Source organism: Brassica napus, chromosome C6 (assembly GCF_020379485.1).
Source record: "Brassica napus cultivar Da-Ae chromosome C6, Da-Ae, whole genome shotgun sequence".
NCBI classification, from domain to species: Eukaryota; Viridiplantae; Streptophyta; class Magnoliopsida; order Brassicales; family Brassicaceae; genus Brassica; species Brassica napus.
This window is the reverse complement of record NC_063449.1, coordinates 36,639,967-36,656,522: the sequence shown is the minus strand read 5'-3', so window position 1 is coordinate 36,656,522 and position 16,556 is coordinate 36,639,967. Positions and strand designations below refer to the sequence as shown.

The 16,556-nt window shown below is 33.9% G+C and overlaps 1 protein-coding gene and 1 pseudogene across 1 annotated transcript; one reads left to right on the top strand and one right to left on the bottom strand.

The window, feature by feature from the left end:
- The first annotated feature begins 4,906 nt into the window (after positions 1–4,906).
- LOC125589394 lies at positions 4,907–5,025 on the top strand (annotated as a pseudogene).
- A 9,146-nt stretch (positions 5,026–14,171) lies between these two features.
- LOC106448528 lies at positions 14,172–16,556 on the bottom strand. The gene is made up of 5 exons (XM_013890397.1): positions 16,552–16,556; positions 15,363–16,301; positions 14,942–15,281; positions 14,720–14,863; positions 14,172–14,627 (listed from the first exon to the last, which is right to left on the bottom strand). Exons 1-5 carry the CDS (start codon positions 16,554–16,556, stop codon positions 14,172–14,174), a joined length of 1,884 nt encoding a protein of 627 aa, XP_013745851.1.

Below are 16,556 nucleotides of genomic sequence, written 5' to 3'. Positions count from 1 at the left end.
TATATTATTTTGTATCTTTTTAATTCAAAAATATAAATTAGAATATAGTTATTTTCACGGACTTAGAGGATTAATCCAAACTAAAACAAGAAGTGCACTCTGTATGTTAGCAAGTTTTGGTAGTTTTCAAAACTGATTTTTGTGTCTCGTGTTCAAAGCATTTCAGTACGTAAGGTTTAGTGGTCGACGTTCGGATATTCCTTAGGCTTTGATTCAATTCAAAATTTTAATTTTATAAATATATAATTGATTTATATATAAGTATTTATAAATTTTGATTCATGCTAATTTCAGATTTTTCTACATTCGGTTTGATTTAGATTCAGTTTGGTTTAGACATCTATATATTTGAAAATACACTATTATAGAAATAGTTTCGTCTCAAAGTACATCTGTTTTATAGAGTTTCTATAATTTTCTAAAAATCTAGAAAATGATGTTCTTATTTTTATACATTGAAATAAAATTGATTTTATAATAAATTTTTTCTATTTTTAAAAAATATATAGATGAGTTAGATATGGTTTTATTAAAATTCCAACTCTATTTCAGAAATAATTCATTTTAATATAAAAGCTTCGAATGGTACTCAACTACCCCGTCTCGTACTGCCGTCAACAATAATAAATTGTTTTACATATACCTATATAACTATATATTTTTGTTACTATTTGGACTGCATCGTATTTATGCTGCAGTTGTTCCAGTTGTTCCGTATGTTACCATTCAGAACTAAGAAAATAAATATAAAAATATCTTGCTCTGCGAAAGTCTGAATTGTCATGATGACTCGGTTTCTTAAATACATATGAATTTATCTACTTTTTTGGGCCCTGTTTATTTATTTTTGCGAGCGAAAGAAGTAACATATTGATATTTTTTTTGGTAAAAGTAAATATATTGATATTGATGCAAGCAATACATATTATGATATTACTAAAGTTATTAAAAGGAAATAAAGTAGATTAATGATGTTTCCCGTGAGATTTAATTAAAGTAAACCAAGAGGTTTCATATTGATGGTTTGTCAGACCTAATTAGGATATCATTCACGTGTAAATTAATGTTGCGCATTATATCGCAAACCTAACGCTTTAACAAACAATATATCAACATAATCGCTTGAATTATTTATTAATTTTGGCTAGTTAACAAGAGTCCAGACTCTAGAGAATGGATCTAGATCGGTTCAAGTAACCAGTTCGACGAGATAAAAATTATGTAGGTTGTAAAAAATGGAAACCAACTTACCTCCTACACCAAAAAAACTTATTTCTAGTTTTTTTTTGACATTTTCTTGTCAAAAAACTTATTTCTAGGTTTTAATATTTATGCAATCTTTTTAGGTGTAAAAAGGGTGAAACAAAAAAAAGTGGTTTCGCTTTTTATCGAAAACTCAAAAATCGTAAATAATCTCTCCTAGTATTAATATATGATCTTACATGAATATTGTTTATGCAATGTTTTTTCTCGGTATCAGGCTGAATTGAATTTTGTCTACTACGAAGAAAATTTAGTTGTTAGAGACAAATTAAGAAAATTCTAGTTAACCATGGCTTAGATTTTTATGCATGCCTCCTGCTCAAATTCTAAGTCCATCTGCATTGGTAAAACTTTTAATGAGTTTCTGAAAAATCAAATCAATAAAATAAAAGAAAAGAGCAAAAAAAAAAAAAAGACGGGAAACGTCTCTACAAGAAGGGACGTTGTTCAATATTGTGAGAAACGTTTATCAGTTTATCATTTGTCAGTTACTGATTAGTTTAAATCTTTTCAGCATTTATCTTTTTGTTTGAGGGATGCAAGACGGATTCTACCGCTGCGCCTGTTCTAGCAACAAAAATAGAATAATTTCTCTTTATCTCTCGCATTATGTTTGTTTAGCCCTCTGAAATCAAATGTCTTGATAGTTGCATAAATATAACAATAAACTATATCCGAGAAAGATACCAAACTGGATGTCCACGTCTATCCGAGTCATTCACATTTTTTTAAATTATATATGCCTAAATACAACATACAACGTGATATTTTCATTACTCTAGCCTAAAATTCAGACTAGTATTTAAAACTACCGATGGGGTCATCAGATGTATAATTGGGTGAAGACGATATATTAATGGGACATTACATCTTGATAGGAGCTAGTAGGCCTCAGGCTTATTATCCGACATCCGGATTCGATCCGAGATCCGCTCCGGATCCGTTCCGAAAGTAGGATATCCAGGGTGCTTGGATCCGAATCCGGATAGTAAAATTTTGGATCCGTGCAAACCGAATCCGGATCCGGATATCTTAATTTTTATGTCCGGATATCCGGATCCGGATCCGTATTTTTAAAATACATTAAAATTTTAAATTTTATTAATATTTATATTTGATATATTAATATTTATATATGAATTAATCTTATGATATTATATTTTAGTTTTACAATATTATAAACATATATAAATATATTTATAAATATTTAATTATGTATTATATTAAAAAAATTAGTATTTTTTTGTTAAAAAAATTATTTTTAATTATTTTGAGGGATCCGGATCCGGATATCCGCGGATAATATAATATCGAGACGGATATTCGAAACCCAAATATTCGGAAACCACGAATTCGGATCCGGATATTAAATCTACGGATCCGACGGATCCAGATCTGGATCCGGATATCTGAATCCGTTCCAGGGCTAGGAGCTAGTATCCGATTTTAATATACTCTGCTTCCCACTCAATTAATTAAAATAACAGAGCGTGTAGGATTAATCTAGGGAGTTCTCAGAGAGTAAACTAATCAATAACAAGCTTCGGTTCGTCTGATCAACTCATTGACAAATGTTTTATATTCGGTCGACCTAGAGCCAGAACCTATAAAACTAGTGCTTTGTGTTCTAAATTATACAGTATATAGTATCATTATTTTAGGGTGAGTTTTTAAAAAACTGATTGTAGTCCCGTGGTTAAGTATTTTATGTTAATGTTTTAAGATCATCTCTAAAGTATTTTTCTATTTTAATAAAATAAAAAATCTTAATAAAAAATTGTTCCAATGTATTCTTTTATAATACTAACATTTATCTAAATATATAGCAAAATAGGGAACTCTATAATATATATGTGTATGTATTTAAGTGTTCCTCTATTTTTTCCTTTTTTAAAATATTTTTGATATTTTTTTTTATTACAAATAATTTATTTTGTTTAAGAGAGTTGAAAATTAACTCCATTTATTTTAACTTATACAAGAGTTTCATAAAATTATGATACTATGTAAACTATATTTAAATTATGTAATAAAAATTATACTCCTATTATATAAAATTGTATTTCTCTATAAATTATTACTTGTAGTCATAGTTATAAAAAATGAAAACTAAGGGGCCATTTTGTTTATAAAAAGTAAATATCTATAATAGATGAATGTTATTAATTACTCTAAATATATAAGAAAAATAATAACCTCTATTTTAGAAGAATAAATAGAAGTGATTTGAAGTTAGTTTTATATATTGATAAAATTACATTTAATATATTTAGAAAACATTACACTAAGAAAGTAATTATGCAATTATACACATGCATACTCTGAAAATTAAGGGGCCATTTTGTTTATAAAAAGTAAACATCTATAATAATGAATGTTATTAATGAACTACATTAATTTTTATAATACGCATTAGTTTTGTTAATAGTTATTTAATTTTTGTATAATAGCTCGAAAAAGTTTTGGACATTACTTTTATATATTTTTTAAATATATTTGTCTACTTTTATAAGTATATATTCTGTATAAGTGCCTCAAACCTTTTTTACACAGGGAATAGATGACAATCGATTATCAGTAACAACAATAGTAGCTACGATTCGATAAAGATAGTGTTTTACAGATGAATTTTAGAAAAATCAAATATATTCGGGTCAAGGATAATATAGCACACCGAAAAAATTTGATGGTTTAATGAGAGCGAAAAATACAAGAACGAGTCAGTCGCCACTTCATTTGGAAATAGAAACTTTTATTTGGGAAATGGAATGCATGAGAAATCTAAAACAGTTTTCTGTTACATTTACAACGAATTATTCTCAGTTGGTGAAAATTGTTTGTTTCAGAACCAGAAGAATGATCAGTTTTTGTAAGTTATTTGAAAGACATAAAATTCTTGATGAGAAGTTTCAACAGTTCAAAGCTTATTCATATACCATAGACGCAGAATTCAAAGACGTACAATCTCGCACACAGTATAAGAAAGCAACCATCGTTATCGTTTATATAGATACAGAGCTTCCGGTGTAGTTTGCAGAGTCAATATGAATTTGTTTATGTTGCTGACAAAATTTTCTTTTTTGTATAAATGCCTAGATCAGACACTTTATTGATCAGACACTTTATTGACTATAAATACTCCAAATGATTTGTTTTATTTATTATCTTTGTCTCTCTTTCTCGTTTTAACATAAGTTTCAGATAACAATGTTTTTATTAAGTTCGCATATTCTATAGTCGAAATCTGTGACCATAGTTTTTTAATGTAGTATCATAAGATTCAAAATATTTATTGAACCAAAAAAGTATTTTAAATACTGTATATTTATCTCTTTCTTATGTTTTTCATTTTTTATCGTTCAAACATCATTTCTAATTGTTTTTGTTTTGTAATCTAGATTTGGTATCCCTATATGCTTATCGAACTAAAGCAAAATGTGTCGCAAGACCTGTAGGAGTTTCATTTTCGATAAGTCATTCTTATGATCTAGTATATTCTACTACCAATTGTTAGTTTTTAATGTAAGGTGTTTGTGTAGACTTGAAAGTTAATGAATACAAATTTAACATCTATTAAAGAAAAAAAAAAGTTAATGAATACTAGGCTTTTAAATAAACATAATGATAACTTATCAAATAAAAAATGTGCTATCATACCAGCACTAATGCATTGGATTCAATCAGAATTCCGCAGTTAAACGTGCTTGGGCGAGAGTAGTATTAGGATGAGTGACCTCCCAGAAAGTTCTCGTGTTGCACCCCTTTTAAAAACAAAGAAAAAAAAAAAACTTATCAAATAAAATATGAAAATTGTGTGTGTGTTTATAATCATAACTTATAGAATAAATTGGGTTGTCCGTATGTAAGATGAATCTAGATATGGAAACCTGGGAGTTGTTAACTTGTCTTCATATCTATCAAACTTTCGGAATATATAACAAATTTTACTCTGAATGCTGTTATAAATCAATTGGTGGATGTCCATAACCGGCCCGATCTATAACCGGCTCATACACTTAGAGAGAGACGGTCCAACCCTAGAGAGAGAGAGGCGTCCGCGAGACTTGGAGAGGAGAAAGAGGTGGCTACAACTTGCCTATTTCCTAATTCGTTTATGTTTATGATTTGTAATATTTTCTATTATTGTATTTCCATTTATCTCTCTTGTAACCCCTATATAAAGGGAACACTTATTCATTAATAATATAAAGAAACTTACAGTTCTAAATCCTTAAGTTTACAACACGTTATCAGCACGATAGCCTCTAACACCCTGAGCCTAAAACCAAATCGCTAAAACCCTAAAACCCTAAATGAAAAGGAATCTGCCTCGAAACTTCGAAGAGACCGTTCTCCCAAACCGTGAGGATCCAGAAAACGATCAAGATATCAAATCGAAGTCCTGGCCGAGACGAATCAGTCAGTGTAAACCGCTTGTCGATCTGACCACCGACGCGCCCTCACGCACAGATACAGTGCGCGCCGATTTGCTTTGGAACCCTAATCCGAACTCGACGATACCGACGAACCCTAATCCGTTCGGGACTCCGTTCCAGCTCGCGTCCAAGACAGCTCGTGTACAGCTCGTGTCCCAGCCAGCTCACGTCCTGATCGTGTCTAAGTTCGAGGTTCATTCTTGGTGGTCTGGTTTCTACAAACAACTAAACTAAAGGTATTTCGAATTCTAAGAACATAATGAATCGAATTTGGTTGATTGTAAAGAATGAAACCCTAAAATATAATCTCTAAGATGAAAGCCATAGGATAATAGATCAATCCCTAAGCGAGTAAATCGAAGCTCTATAAGTTCGATCTCTAAACCTTAAAAATCGAGATTGATCCATTGATCAATTAAAATCAGAACCTTAAAGGTTTTGAATCTCAAAACAAATCCCTTTGATCTAAGATCAAATTTTTGAAATCCCTAAACCCTAGTTCGAAAACTATTGATTAATAAAACTGATTGATTGATTGAGATTGAATTTGATCATCATGAAATTGAAATTGCTTGTTAATAAAATCGAAACCCTAAAACCCTAATTCTGAAAATCAATTTTGAATGATTGAAATTGAACATTGATTGGTTGATTTGATCACCTAGAACTATTGTTAGGATTGTTCAAACTTGAATCTGATTGTTTGGCTTGTTTAAATTAAAACCCTAATTACCTAGTTTAGATTATTATAAAATCGAAATCTGAAACTACATATTAGGTTAAACTGTTCTAGACTTGATCATACTCGTGGCCGTGTGACCTTGTTGCATTCATACCATAACTTAATCACATTGATTGATTGCATATACACTTAGAACTTATTCTAGGAATGGTGTTGAATTGAATCAAATAGCCGTGTGGCTTGATCTTTGCTTGGCCGATAGGTTTGCTTGTTGTGATTGCATCATGAACTGATAGAAACAAACCATGTTAGGATTGCAATTACACGACAAACTAAATGTATAAAAACGAACTAGTTTGCATCCATGGCCGTGTGGCTTGCTCATTGGTCGTGAGACATAGATTTTGGCTGTGAAGGCTTGTTTGATTGTTTGAACGTAAAACCCTAATCGTTTAAACATTAAAAACTATTCCTAAAAGATCTAAAAATATTAATCTATAACTTCAGATGTCGAAAATCAACAACCTTGATTTCGCTGCCCTAAATCTATCTGGAGACAATTACCTTCAGTGGGCACTCGATGCTAAGATCATCCTGAAATCCAAGGGACTCGGTGAGTGTATCACCGAGAACAATAATGCCAATGAAAAGGATCGTTACAGAGCCATCTTGATCATTCGTCATCATCTAGCTGAGAGTCTCAAGGATCAATACCTAACCATTGAGAATCCACTAGATCTTTGGAATGAATTGAAATCGAGATATGATCATCAGAGAACGGTGATCTTACCAAAAGCTCGGTTTGATTGGACGAATCTGAGGATCCAAGACTATAAGTCTGTGGACGAATATAACTCTACACTGTTTAAGATTGTTTCTAAAATGAAACTGTGTGGTGAAAGTATTACGGAACATGATATGCTTGAGAAAACCTTTTCCACTTTCCATGCAAGCAATGTGCTGTTACAACAACAGTACCGAGAGAAAGGTTTCAAAACCTATGCTAATCTTATTTCTTGTCTTTTGTTCACTGAGCAGAACAATGAATTACTAATGAGAAACAGTCAGATGAGACCACTTGGATCAGCTCCACTACCTGATGCACACGCTACAGAGGAAATAAAGAGTCCAACCACATCCAAGGAAACGGCCAGCATGGCCATGGTCGAGACAAATCGAACGGACGTGGCCGCGGTCGAAGATCCTTTGGCCGCGGGCGAGGAAATGGTCGAGACCATGGACGGGACCGTGGCTCATTTGGACGAGGCCAAGGTCTTGGCCGTGGATCTTCTTTCAAACTCCAACACTCGACTAAATCAGAGAAATACGTGTGCCATAGATGTGGAATGAGCAATCATTGTGCTAAGACTTGTAGGACTCCCAAGCATCTAGTTGACCTCTATCAAGAGAGCTTGAAAGGGAAGAATCCTGAAGCCCATATGACTTACCAAGATGATGAAAACGACTTCAATCATGAGAAGGACGATCTTATGGATTATGAAACTTCAGATTGTCTAAAAAAAACTGAAGATTGATTTCGACATTTGTAATCTAAATTCTATGTTCTTTGTTTTGATGTTTTTCATTTCTATGAACTTGTTTTATTAAAACTTAATGACAGGAATGAATGATTTTTGAAAACGCCAATATGATTTGCGGGTGTGGTACACATTAAGGGCTATGGCCAGATATGTATAAGGGCAAGCATTTAGATGCTTTATATTCACCCAGAAAAACCCATTGAGATTATACAGAGATATAAGAATGAATGGTTTCCATATTGAAACAATGGGCGAAGGAAACAAAGAGTTCCTTCAGATATATGTATAAAATCGCCCAAGACCATAATGAGTACTAAAAAACTATACATGCATTCTCTAATGATCTAGACTATGCCAAGATCAGTATGATAGAGGCAATAGTCATGGTAACCAGAATGGTTTACCCACGAAATTATACACTTTATGGTATGACCGGATTGGCCATCCTGGTCCAAAACATGATGCGAAATTGATATTGGAAAGGGCACAAAGAGTTATCCCATAGAATCTCACGTGTGTAGCATGAACACAAGGGAAACTCTTTAGGCCATGATGTCCCAAAGCACTTAAAGATTATAGTATGTCCATGAGGGGGCAGTGAGGACAAATCCGCACATGTACATACTATATATAGCTTGGCTGAATCCTTTTTATAAATCTGTATTGGCCATTACCCATAGGTCCAAACTCTCAGTCCAAGGCTTGGAGACACACGAATTTACATGCATCTTAACTAATAAGCATCAGACCATTAAGTGAGCATAGATATTCCCATCTCAAATTTATTACGGGTCATGAGCCAGGCATATACCATCTTGAGATATTTGGATAAGCCACCACAAATATATGTGTCGTCTAAGATGGATCCTTAGAAGAGGATAAGGATTGGGATATATGTTGGATATGAATCTCCCACAAATAATGAAGTACCTTGAGCCAAATATGAGTGATCTATTTAGTGGCCAAGAACACGGATTGCAAAGTTTAATGGATCCGACTATCCAACATTAGGGGGAGAAAATAATAAGCTGGTAAGAGAAACACAATGGCATCGACCATCATTGTCTTGGCAAGATCCTCGGACTAAAGAATGTGAAATAGACGTCCAAAGATTATACATTTACAAAGTTAGCTAATCAAATGCCAGACACATTTGCTGACCCGAAAAAGAATGACTAAGTCATATATAAACCAGCTTGTAAAGCACCAACTAAATTGATGTCCAAGAGAGACACAATCAAGTTGCTACAGAGTCTATACAAGATAAGACCAATAAGTTCCAAAAGATAAGAATCCTCGGAAACAAAAGAGAAAGGTGCATAGAATGATAAAACAAATCCAAGGTCAAGGAAACCATCCCAGACATAGAGATAAGGCATGTCGGCTCTAAGGTACATGTACCAAACAATGTAGCTTGGGAAGCCAAGCTGCAAAGTATTAAAGGTCCTGATAATAATGAATCTCAATCGATTATATCATGTCTGGAACATAATGGAACACAATAAGGAATGTCGGCAAAAGATGATACAAGGTAGCACTTGAATTTATGAATATAAGCGAGGATCATGAACCCACGTCAATATAAGAGTGCGCACTCGTAGAACAGATTGAATGGAAGCGTGGGGTTAAATAATTTAAAGAAAAAAGGCGTATTTGGCCATATGATTAAGACGTCATATGATGTTAAAACCAGTGGATATAAATGGGTCTTGTGAGGAATAGAAATAATGAGATATAAAGCTGATGTTGCACAAGGATTCTCACAAAGACCAGTAATAGATTATGAGAAGATATACTCCCATGTGGTGGATGCAACTACTTTTAAGATTTCTCATAAGTCTGGCTATATAAGAGAGAAAATTAGACTTGCAGCAAACTGATGTAGTGACTGCATATTTATATGGTCCACTGGATAATGAAAGTACTAGAGGGTATTGAGCTGAATGTACAGCAAGTTCTCGAGAACAATATTGATAATCATCGAAATATATGATCTGAATATCATAGGAACCTCTGGATACAATTTCCCAAACGGTTGAATACCTTAAGAAAGAATTCGAGATGAAAGATCTCGGGAAAACAAAATTCTGTTTGGGATTACAACTTGAGTACATAAATGATGGGATCCTTCTGCATCAGATGACATACACTGAAAAGGTACTCAAGAGATTCAATACGGCCGATTGCCATTCTCTGACCAGTCCCATAGTCGTGAGGTCTCTCGGCCTGGACACTGACCCATTCTGTCCCAAGATGGACGATGAAGATGACCTAGGTCCCGAAATGCCATATCTCAGTGCCATATGAGCTTTAATGTACTTGGCAACTCACACACAGCCTGATATAAGCTTTGCCGTGAACCTACTATCTAGGTTTAGCTCATGTCCGACCCAGAGGCATTGGAATGGGATCAAACATGTTCTTCGTTACCTGCTAGGAACGAAAGACTTGGGTCTATATTATACTAACCATAACAAAGATGGTTTAGTTGGCTTTGCTGATGCTGGTTATTTATCAGATCCACATCAAGCTCGATCACAGACATGATATGTCTTTACACATGGAGTTACGGCCATATCATGGCGTTCCATGAAACAAACCATCGCGGCCACTTCATCTAATCACTCGGAAATCTTGGCCATACATGAGGCCAGCCGCGAGTGTGTTTGGTTGAGGTCGATGACCCAACACGTCCGTGCTGATTGCGGTATGGCCGAGTGCAAAAAGCCAACCGTGATGTATGAGGACAATGCTGCGTGCATTGCTCAGCTCAAGGACGGTTACATAAAAGGTGATAGGACGAAGCACATATTGCCTAAGTTCTTCTTTACTCATGAGCTTCAGAAAACCGGTGAGGTCCAGGTCGTCCAAGTACGATCCAGTGACAATTCAGCTGACCTATTCATCAAGGCACTTCCTACCTGCACGTTCATGAAGTTCACGCATCAGATTGGGATGCGTAGGCTGAAGGACCTCCACTGAGGTTCACATCAGGGGGAGTAGTACGTGTTGTACTATTTTTCCTTCATCATGGTTTTGTCCCACTGGGTTTTTCTGATAAAGTTTTAATGAAGTATTACAATCCCTGTATGGTTATGGCTTCCAAGGGGGAGTGTTATAAATCAATTGGTGGATGTCCATAACCGGCCCGGTCTATAATCGGCTCATACACTTAGAGAGAGAGACGGTCCAACCCTAGAGAGAGAGAGGTGGCCGCGAGACTTGGAGAGGAGAGAGAGGCGGCTACAACTTGCCTATTTTCTAATTCGTTTATGTTTATGATTTGTAATCTTTCCTATTATTGTATTTCTATTTATCTCTTTTGTAACCCCTATATAAAAGAAATATTTATTTATTAATAATATACAAAAACTTATACTTCTAAATTTTTAAGTTTACAACAAATGCTAATTTATTATTTCGGGGGAATTTTTAAAATTTGTTTGTTTGCCATTAAAACCACCAAAATTAATCATGCCTTCGAAGTTTATAATATTCTAGAAATACAAAAGACACTTGAAAAAGAACACTTCACGAAGGAGCATGGCAGGCTCAAAGGGGAAGTCAAACTGTTACTTAGGGTATAAATTTGATGGGAGCATATTTTAATTTTAATTTTTTATACTTAATCATTTTTAGTATTTATAAGTAAATAGAATTAATTTAAATATATTTATTAAAAAATTAAGCATTCTTATAAAATATTTTTAATAGGTTATTGAATAATTGTATTGTTAGATAATAATAAATTTTAAATATGAAATCCGTATTAATAAATAATTTCAGTAAAATTATTATCAAAAAGATAACATCGAGTAACACTTTTATAAAATTAATAAATGATTTTATTAAACTTTAGCCTTGTTTATAAAATATTTATTATTGATATATGGACTAATTGTACTGTTACATAAGAATATTTTTTAAATATGAAATTTTATATTAATAAATTATTTTAGTAAAATTATTATAGACCTTAATCAAATTTTAGGATAACATTGAATAATATTTCTATAAAATCAATTTTATGAAGTTATTTTCATCATATTAATTAATGAAGTTAAATTAGCTTACAATTCTTTTTGCGTAAATTATATTGTAAATATATTATAAAAACATAAAAATATTTAAATAAAAATTGGTTTAAGGCACATAAAATTGTTGGACCGGTATTGTGAAGGAGAAATGAGATATCCTGCTTGATGATTTGTTTTAGATTATATTAACTATTAGACAACAAAGGCACTATAACATTTTTTATACATGAAATAAACCATAGATCGAAACTGATGATAATAATCACTAAAACTTGTAAGAAATTGGGTATTTTTGTCAATTAAAGCGTTTACAAATTACAATACAAAATGAACACACAAAGATTTAGTAGAAATACTATAAATTTAATTTAATTAAATAATTCACTAAACAATCTAAATTCATAAGACTACATATGTGAGTGGGTATGTTTCAACAATTTAAAAGGTCTTCAGTTTACTGAAATCTTTTAGCAAGATCACAAAAGTACTGAATATTATAAAATTACGTGTTTGCGCTTTACAGAATACTATAAAATGGATGTCCAATAGAGAAGTGTGCCTTTGCGGTGATGGCTGGAATTAGCCAAGTTTTGGGCCTCCCTTATTTCTTGTCCTTAGGTCCACGAACGTCTTCTTGCTTTATTTACATGTTTGTGTTGGACAACCACAACATGAACACCCATTTATTCCAAACTAGGAAAATAAAAAAGAGAAATTGGGATGTATAAACGCTTAAAAAATCCCCTTACACTATATTTGCAAAGTGATTTTGCCACATATTCTTTATACAATCAATTTCACAAAACAAATATTACATGGCTACTGAAATTGGGGAAAAGTGCCTTTTACACCCAAACAATCCTGTTCGTGCGTAATACTACCTGAACTATTGAATAGGGCGGAATACAACCCCAACTGCATATTTATTTAAATTTCCTACCCCAACTTTCATATGTGACCTCGTTTCCTTCCTTGACGAAAATCCCGTTAGTCTACTGTTATCTCAAGCCGAGACGTGAGCCGTAATAACTTAAATAATAACCAAACGACATAGTTTTGTCTCTCAACACAAAACGACGTAGTTTTGTATTTGGGGTTAAAATTAGGTTTTACTTCTTCTTCTCCATCGTTATTACTCTGGTTTCTCCATTCTCTTGCCAAATCATAAGTCCTATAATCCTAAAACGAAGAAAGCATCTGTGTTTCTCAAGGTTTGTCTTCACTCTCATCTTATTTCTTCAGACTATTTTAGACAGTATGAAACAATAGAAATTGAATTTCTTGGAACTCTTTTGAAATTTGATTTAGCTTTTCAATGGGTGATTGAGTAAGAGGCTTCCCGAAGAGGTGTAGAAGTGGAGAGGCTGTTGTATGCTTGCCCTTTTGGGAGAGAAGGGGTAAGTTAAATTAAAAATTAAGAACATGTATTATGAAAGTAGATAACTCAGCTTCAACGTTTTTTACAGGATTGGTATCATACTTTTAAGTGGACTGATATCTCAATGCTGGAAGAGATTGAAGACTTGATTGAGAAAGTGGAAAATATTGAAGGAACATCAGCCACTTTGCAAAAGGGTTTCAACGCTTGCGAAAATGAGCTTGAGAATTTGGCTTTGGAAACTCGTGTATGTGAGACTGTGGTTGAAAAAGAAATTGGAGACTGTAAGATGCAACTGCGCAGCTTGAAGAACATTGTTGTTGTTGCTATGTTCATTGTGGTCTTCTTGAAGTTTATATTTTGAGTTTAGTTATGCTTGTTGTCGCAATGGTATTTAGTTTAAGCTAATGTATGTTATTGTAGCTAATTTACGTACTATTAGTTGTAGTAGACTTATGTATGTTCTTGTAGTTGAAGTTAAGATTGATGTATGTTCTTGTTTTTATGGTAATGTGAGTTCTTGTAAGTTCATGTCTACAAAAATGATCCTACTAAGAACATAACTTGAAATTCAATATGCATTTGTTCAACATTCTTTTGGAAACATAAGTAAATAATATTTGGAAAATAGTTTACAAACTCCACAACTAACTCAAACAGACATTCATTAAGAAAAAACAAAGACAAAAAACTGACTGAAAAGTACCACCAAAAGCCGAAAGAAACTCCAACAAAGCTCCACCAAAAACCGACTGAGAAGCTCAATCAAAGCTCAACTATAAACCAAAAGAAGCTCCACCAAAAACCAACCTAAGCTTCTACTAGAACCTGATATTAGTCTTGGGTTTGTTGACTTGGGCTCTCTCCGAAGTCTTCACTAATAGGGTCATGTTCCTCTACTCTTCCCGTCGAAGCTTTCTTCCTTCCATATTTATGTTTGATCGGAACACCAATGTTGGGACACTTGGTTGCATTGTGTCCAGCAACTCCACATCTGCCACAATGCATTATTCTCTTATCCCTACTGACCTTCTTCCTTGTTGGCGACTCATTCCTTCCTTTCTTCCTCTTTGGCTTTGGCTTTCTTCCTCTGTTGTTCTCAGTATTCTCAACCAAACTTGGAGGTAGTAAAACTGAAGCACCGGTTCTGTCCCAAAAGCACATTCCATTGACAGGGCGTATAGAGTCACTGTAAATCTGTTGCTGCCTTGAATTGAGGTAAAAAGAAGATATATAATCTTCATAGTTCAGCTTCTTCTCGGTGATGATACGTAAGGCATGGCGACAAGGCTGCAGTTCATTGGATTTTTCTCCATTATGGCTTCATAAAGCCGCAAATCATATCTCTTAACAGCTTCCAGATTTGCTTCATATTCTCTCACTGTGCAGCTTTCAGCAACTCGCCAAAACAGGGTTTTTATCTCATGTTGACGGGGGAAGAGCTTCTTCAAGTTCCCATATATATGGCGAGCACACATTCTATGCTCAACGTTAGGCAAGATTCTTTCCACAGCATTCAACAAACCCTGAAAATAGTTTAATTGTAAGCCTCAAAATGCAAAACAAAATGATTAAAATAACTGAAACGAATAAGCAGTCTAAACCTTTTGTCGATCAGATATCAGCGTATAATTTTGACCATCTTGGAGATTAAAATCCAACTTAAGCCTCTGTAAGAACCATGTCCAATTGTCCTCATCTTCCACATCAACCACAGCCCATGCGATTGGGTACATACCATTATTGGCATCTCTTCCCACAGCAGCTAGTAGCTGTCCTTTTAGAGTGCTCTTCATGAAGCAGCCATCTACACCAAATATAGGACGACACCACATTGACCACAAAGTTCGGATGGTTGCAAAACACACATAAAACCTGTGAAATATTTCGGCTCCATCATCATTCAAAATTGTGTCAAGGATTACGGTTGATTCAGGGTTTGTCCTACAATGAATAAAGAACACTTGTTAGTTAAACTTACTAAAGAAGAACCTATATTCACAAAAAAAAAAAAAAAAAACTTACTCAAGAAGTGCCAAACGGTAATCTTTGAGCCTAGAAAACTGTTCTTCATGGTCATGATTGATGATATCAATTGCTTTTGCCTTTCCCTTCTTGCACTTGTCTATGGTTGCTATCAAGTTATACCTCTGCTCAATCTGATCTTGAATAAACCTCGGTTTTAGTTCAGGATCAGTTCTGATATCATTTAAGAACAACTTGCAAATCACAGCCGATTTTAATAACTTGCAGTATCCATCTTTTTGACAGCGATGCTTATCACTAAAAGTCTTCACCATCCACTTCCCTATTCGTTCTTCATAAGAACAATATATTCTCCATGGGCAGTCTTCTTTAGTCCCACAAACAACTGATGATTTGATATCCCCCCATTTGTTTAGCTTGATATTCCATCCACCTTTTAGTGCATACTCCAATACTGCCTCTTTGAACTCTTCTATGGTATCAAACACTTGTCTTAGCTCCAGCTCACCGCTTCCTGGTCTGAATCTCACAAAAGACTCGTTGTCTTCATCATCAGAATTAGGAGGAGTATTATGATGATCAAAATTCTCATCTTCATCAACAAAACTAGCCACATTATTTTCAATTCTAATCTCTTCTTCACTTGGCATCACTTGCTCCTCAACTTCACAATGCTCTGTTGTGTTCACAAGAAATATATTAATCATTCCTCTCCATTTACCCGCTTCACACATGTTCAGAAACATTGGATCACCATTGCTCATTATCTTCCTATCCTTATGCTCTTCATTAGGGAGCTTATACCACACACGCTGTACATTTAATCTTTCTCCAAACTCTTCTGCCAATGCGTTAAATAACTCCTCCGGTTTACAGTTGATGGTCCTCACCTCACCACCAATATAACCAACATAGCCTCTATTATTCTTCACCCAATACCCTCCACATTTCACACTGAACTTCACAATTTCCCACATGCTGCAAAGAGAAGCAACAAAACTGTCATTAAAAGGCCTTTTTTACTCTCTGTGACATTTCATCGAACAGTTGATGTGCACTAATATTTCAAGCTCTTCTCTTCATAAAACACACAGAACTAAACAATATTTGACTTCCATTATCAAGTAATAGACACAGAGAAATCGAAAGACAGTTAAAACTAACCAAATTGTCACATTTATTTAGTTTAATCTTAACTATCAGAATGACAAAAATAATTCGAAATTACCTCAT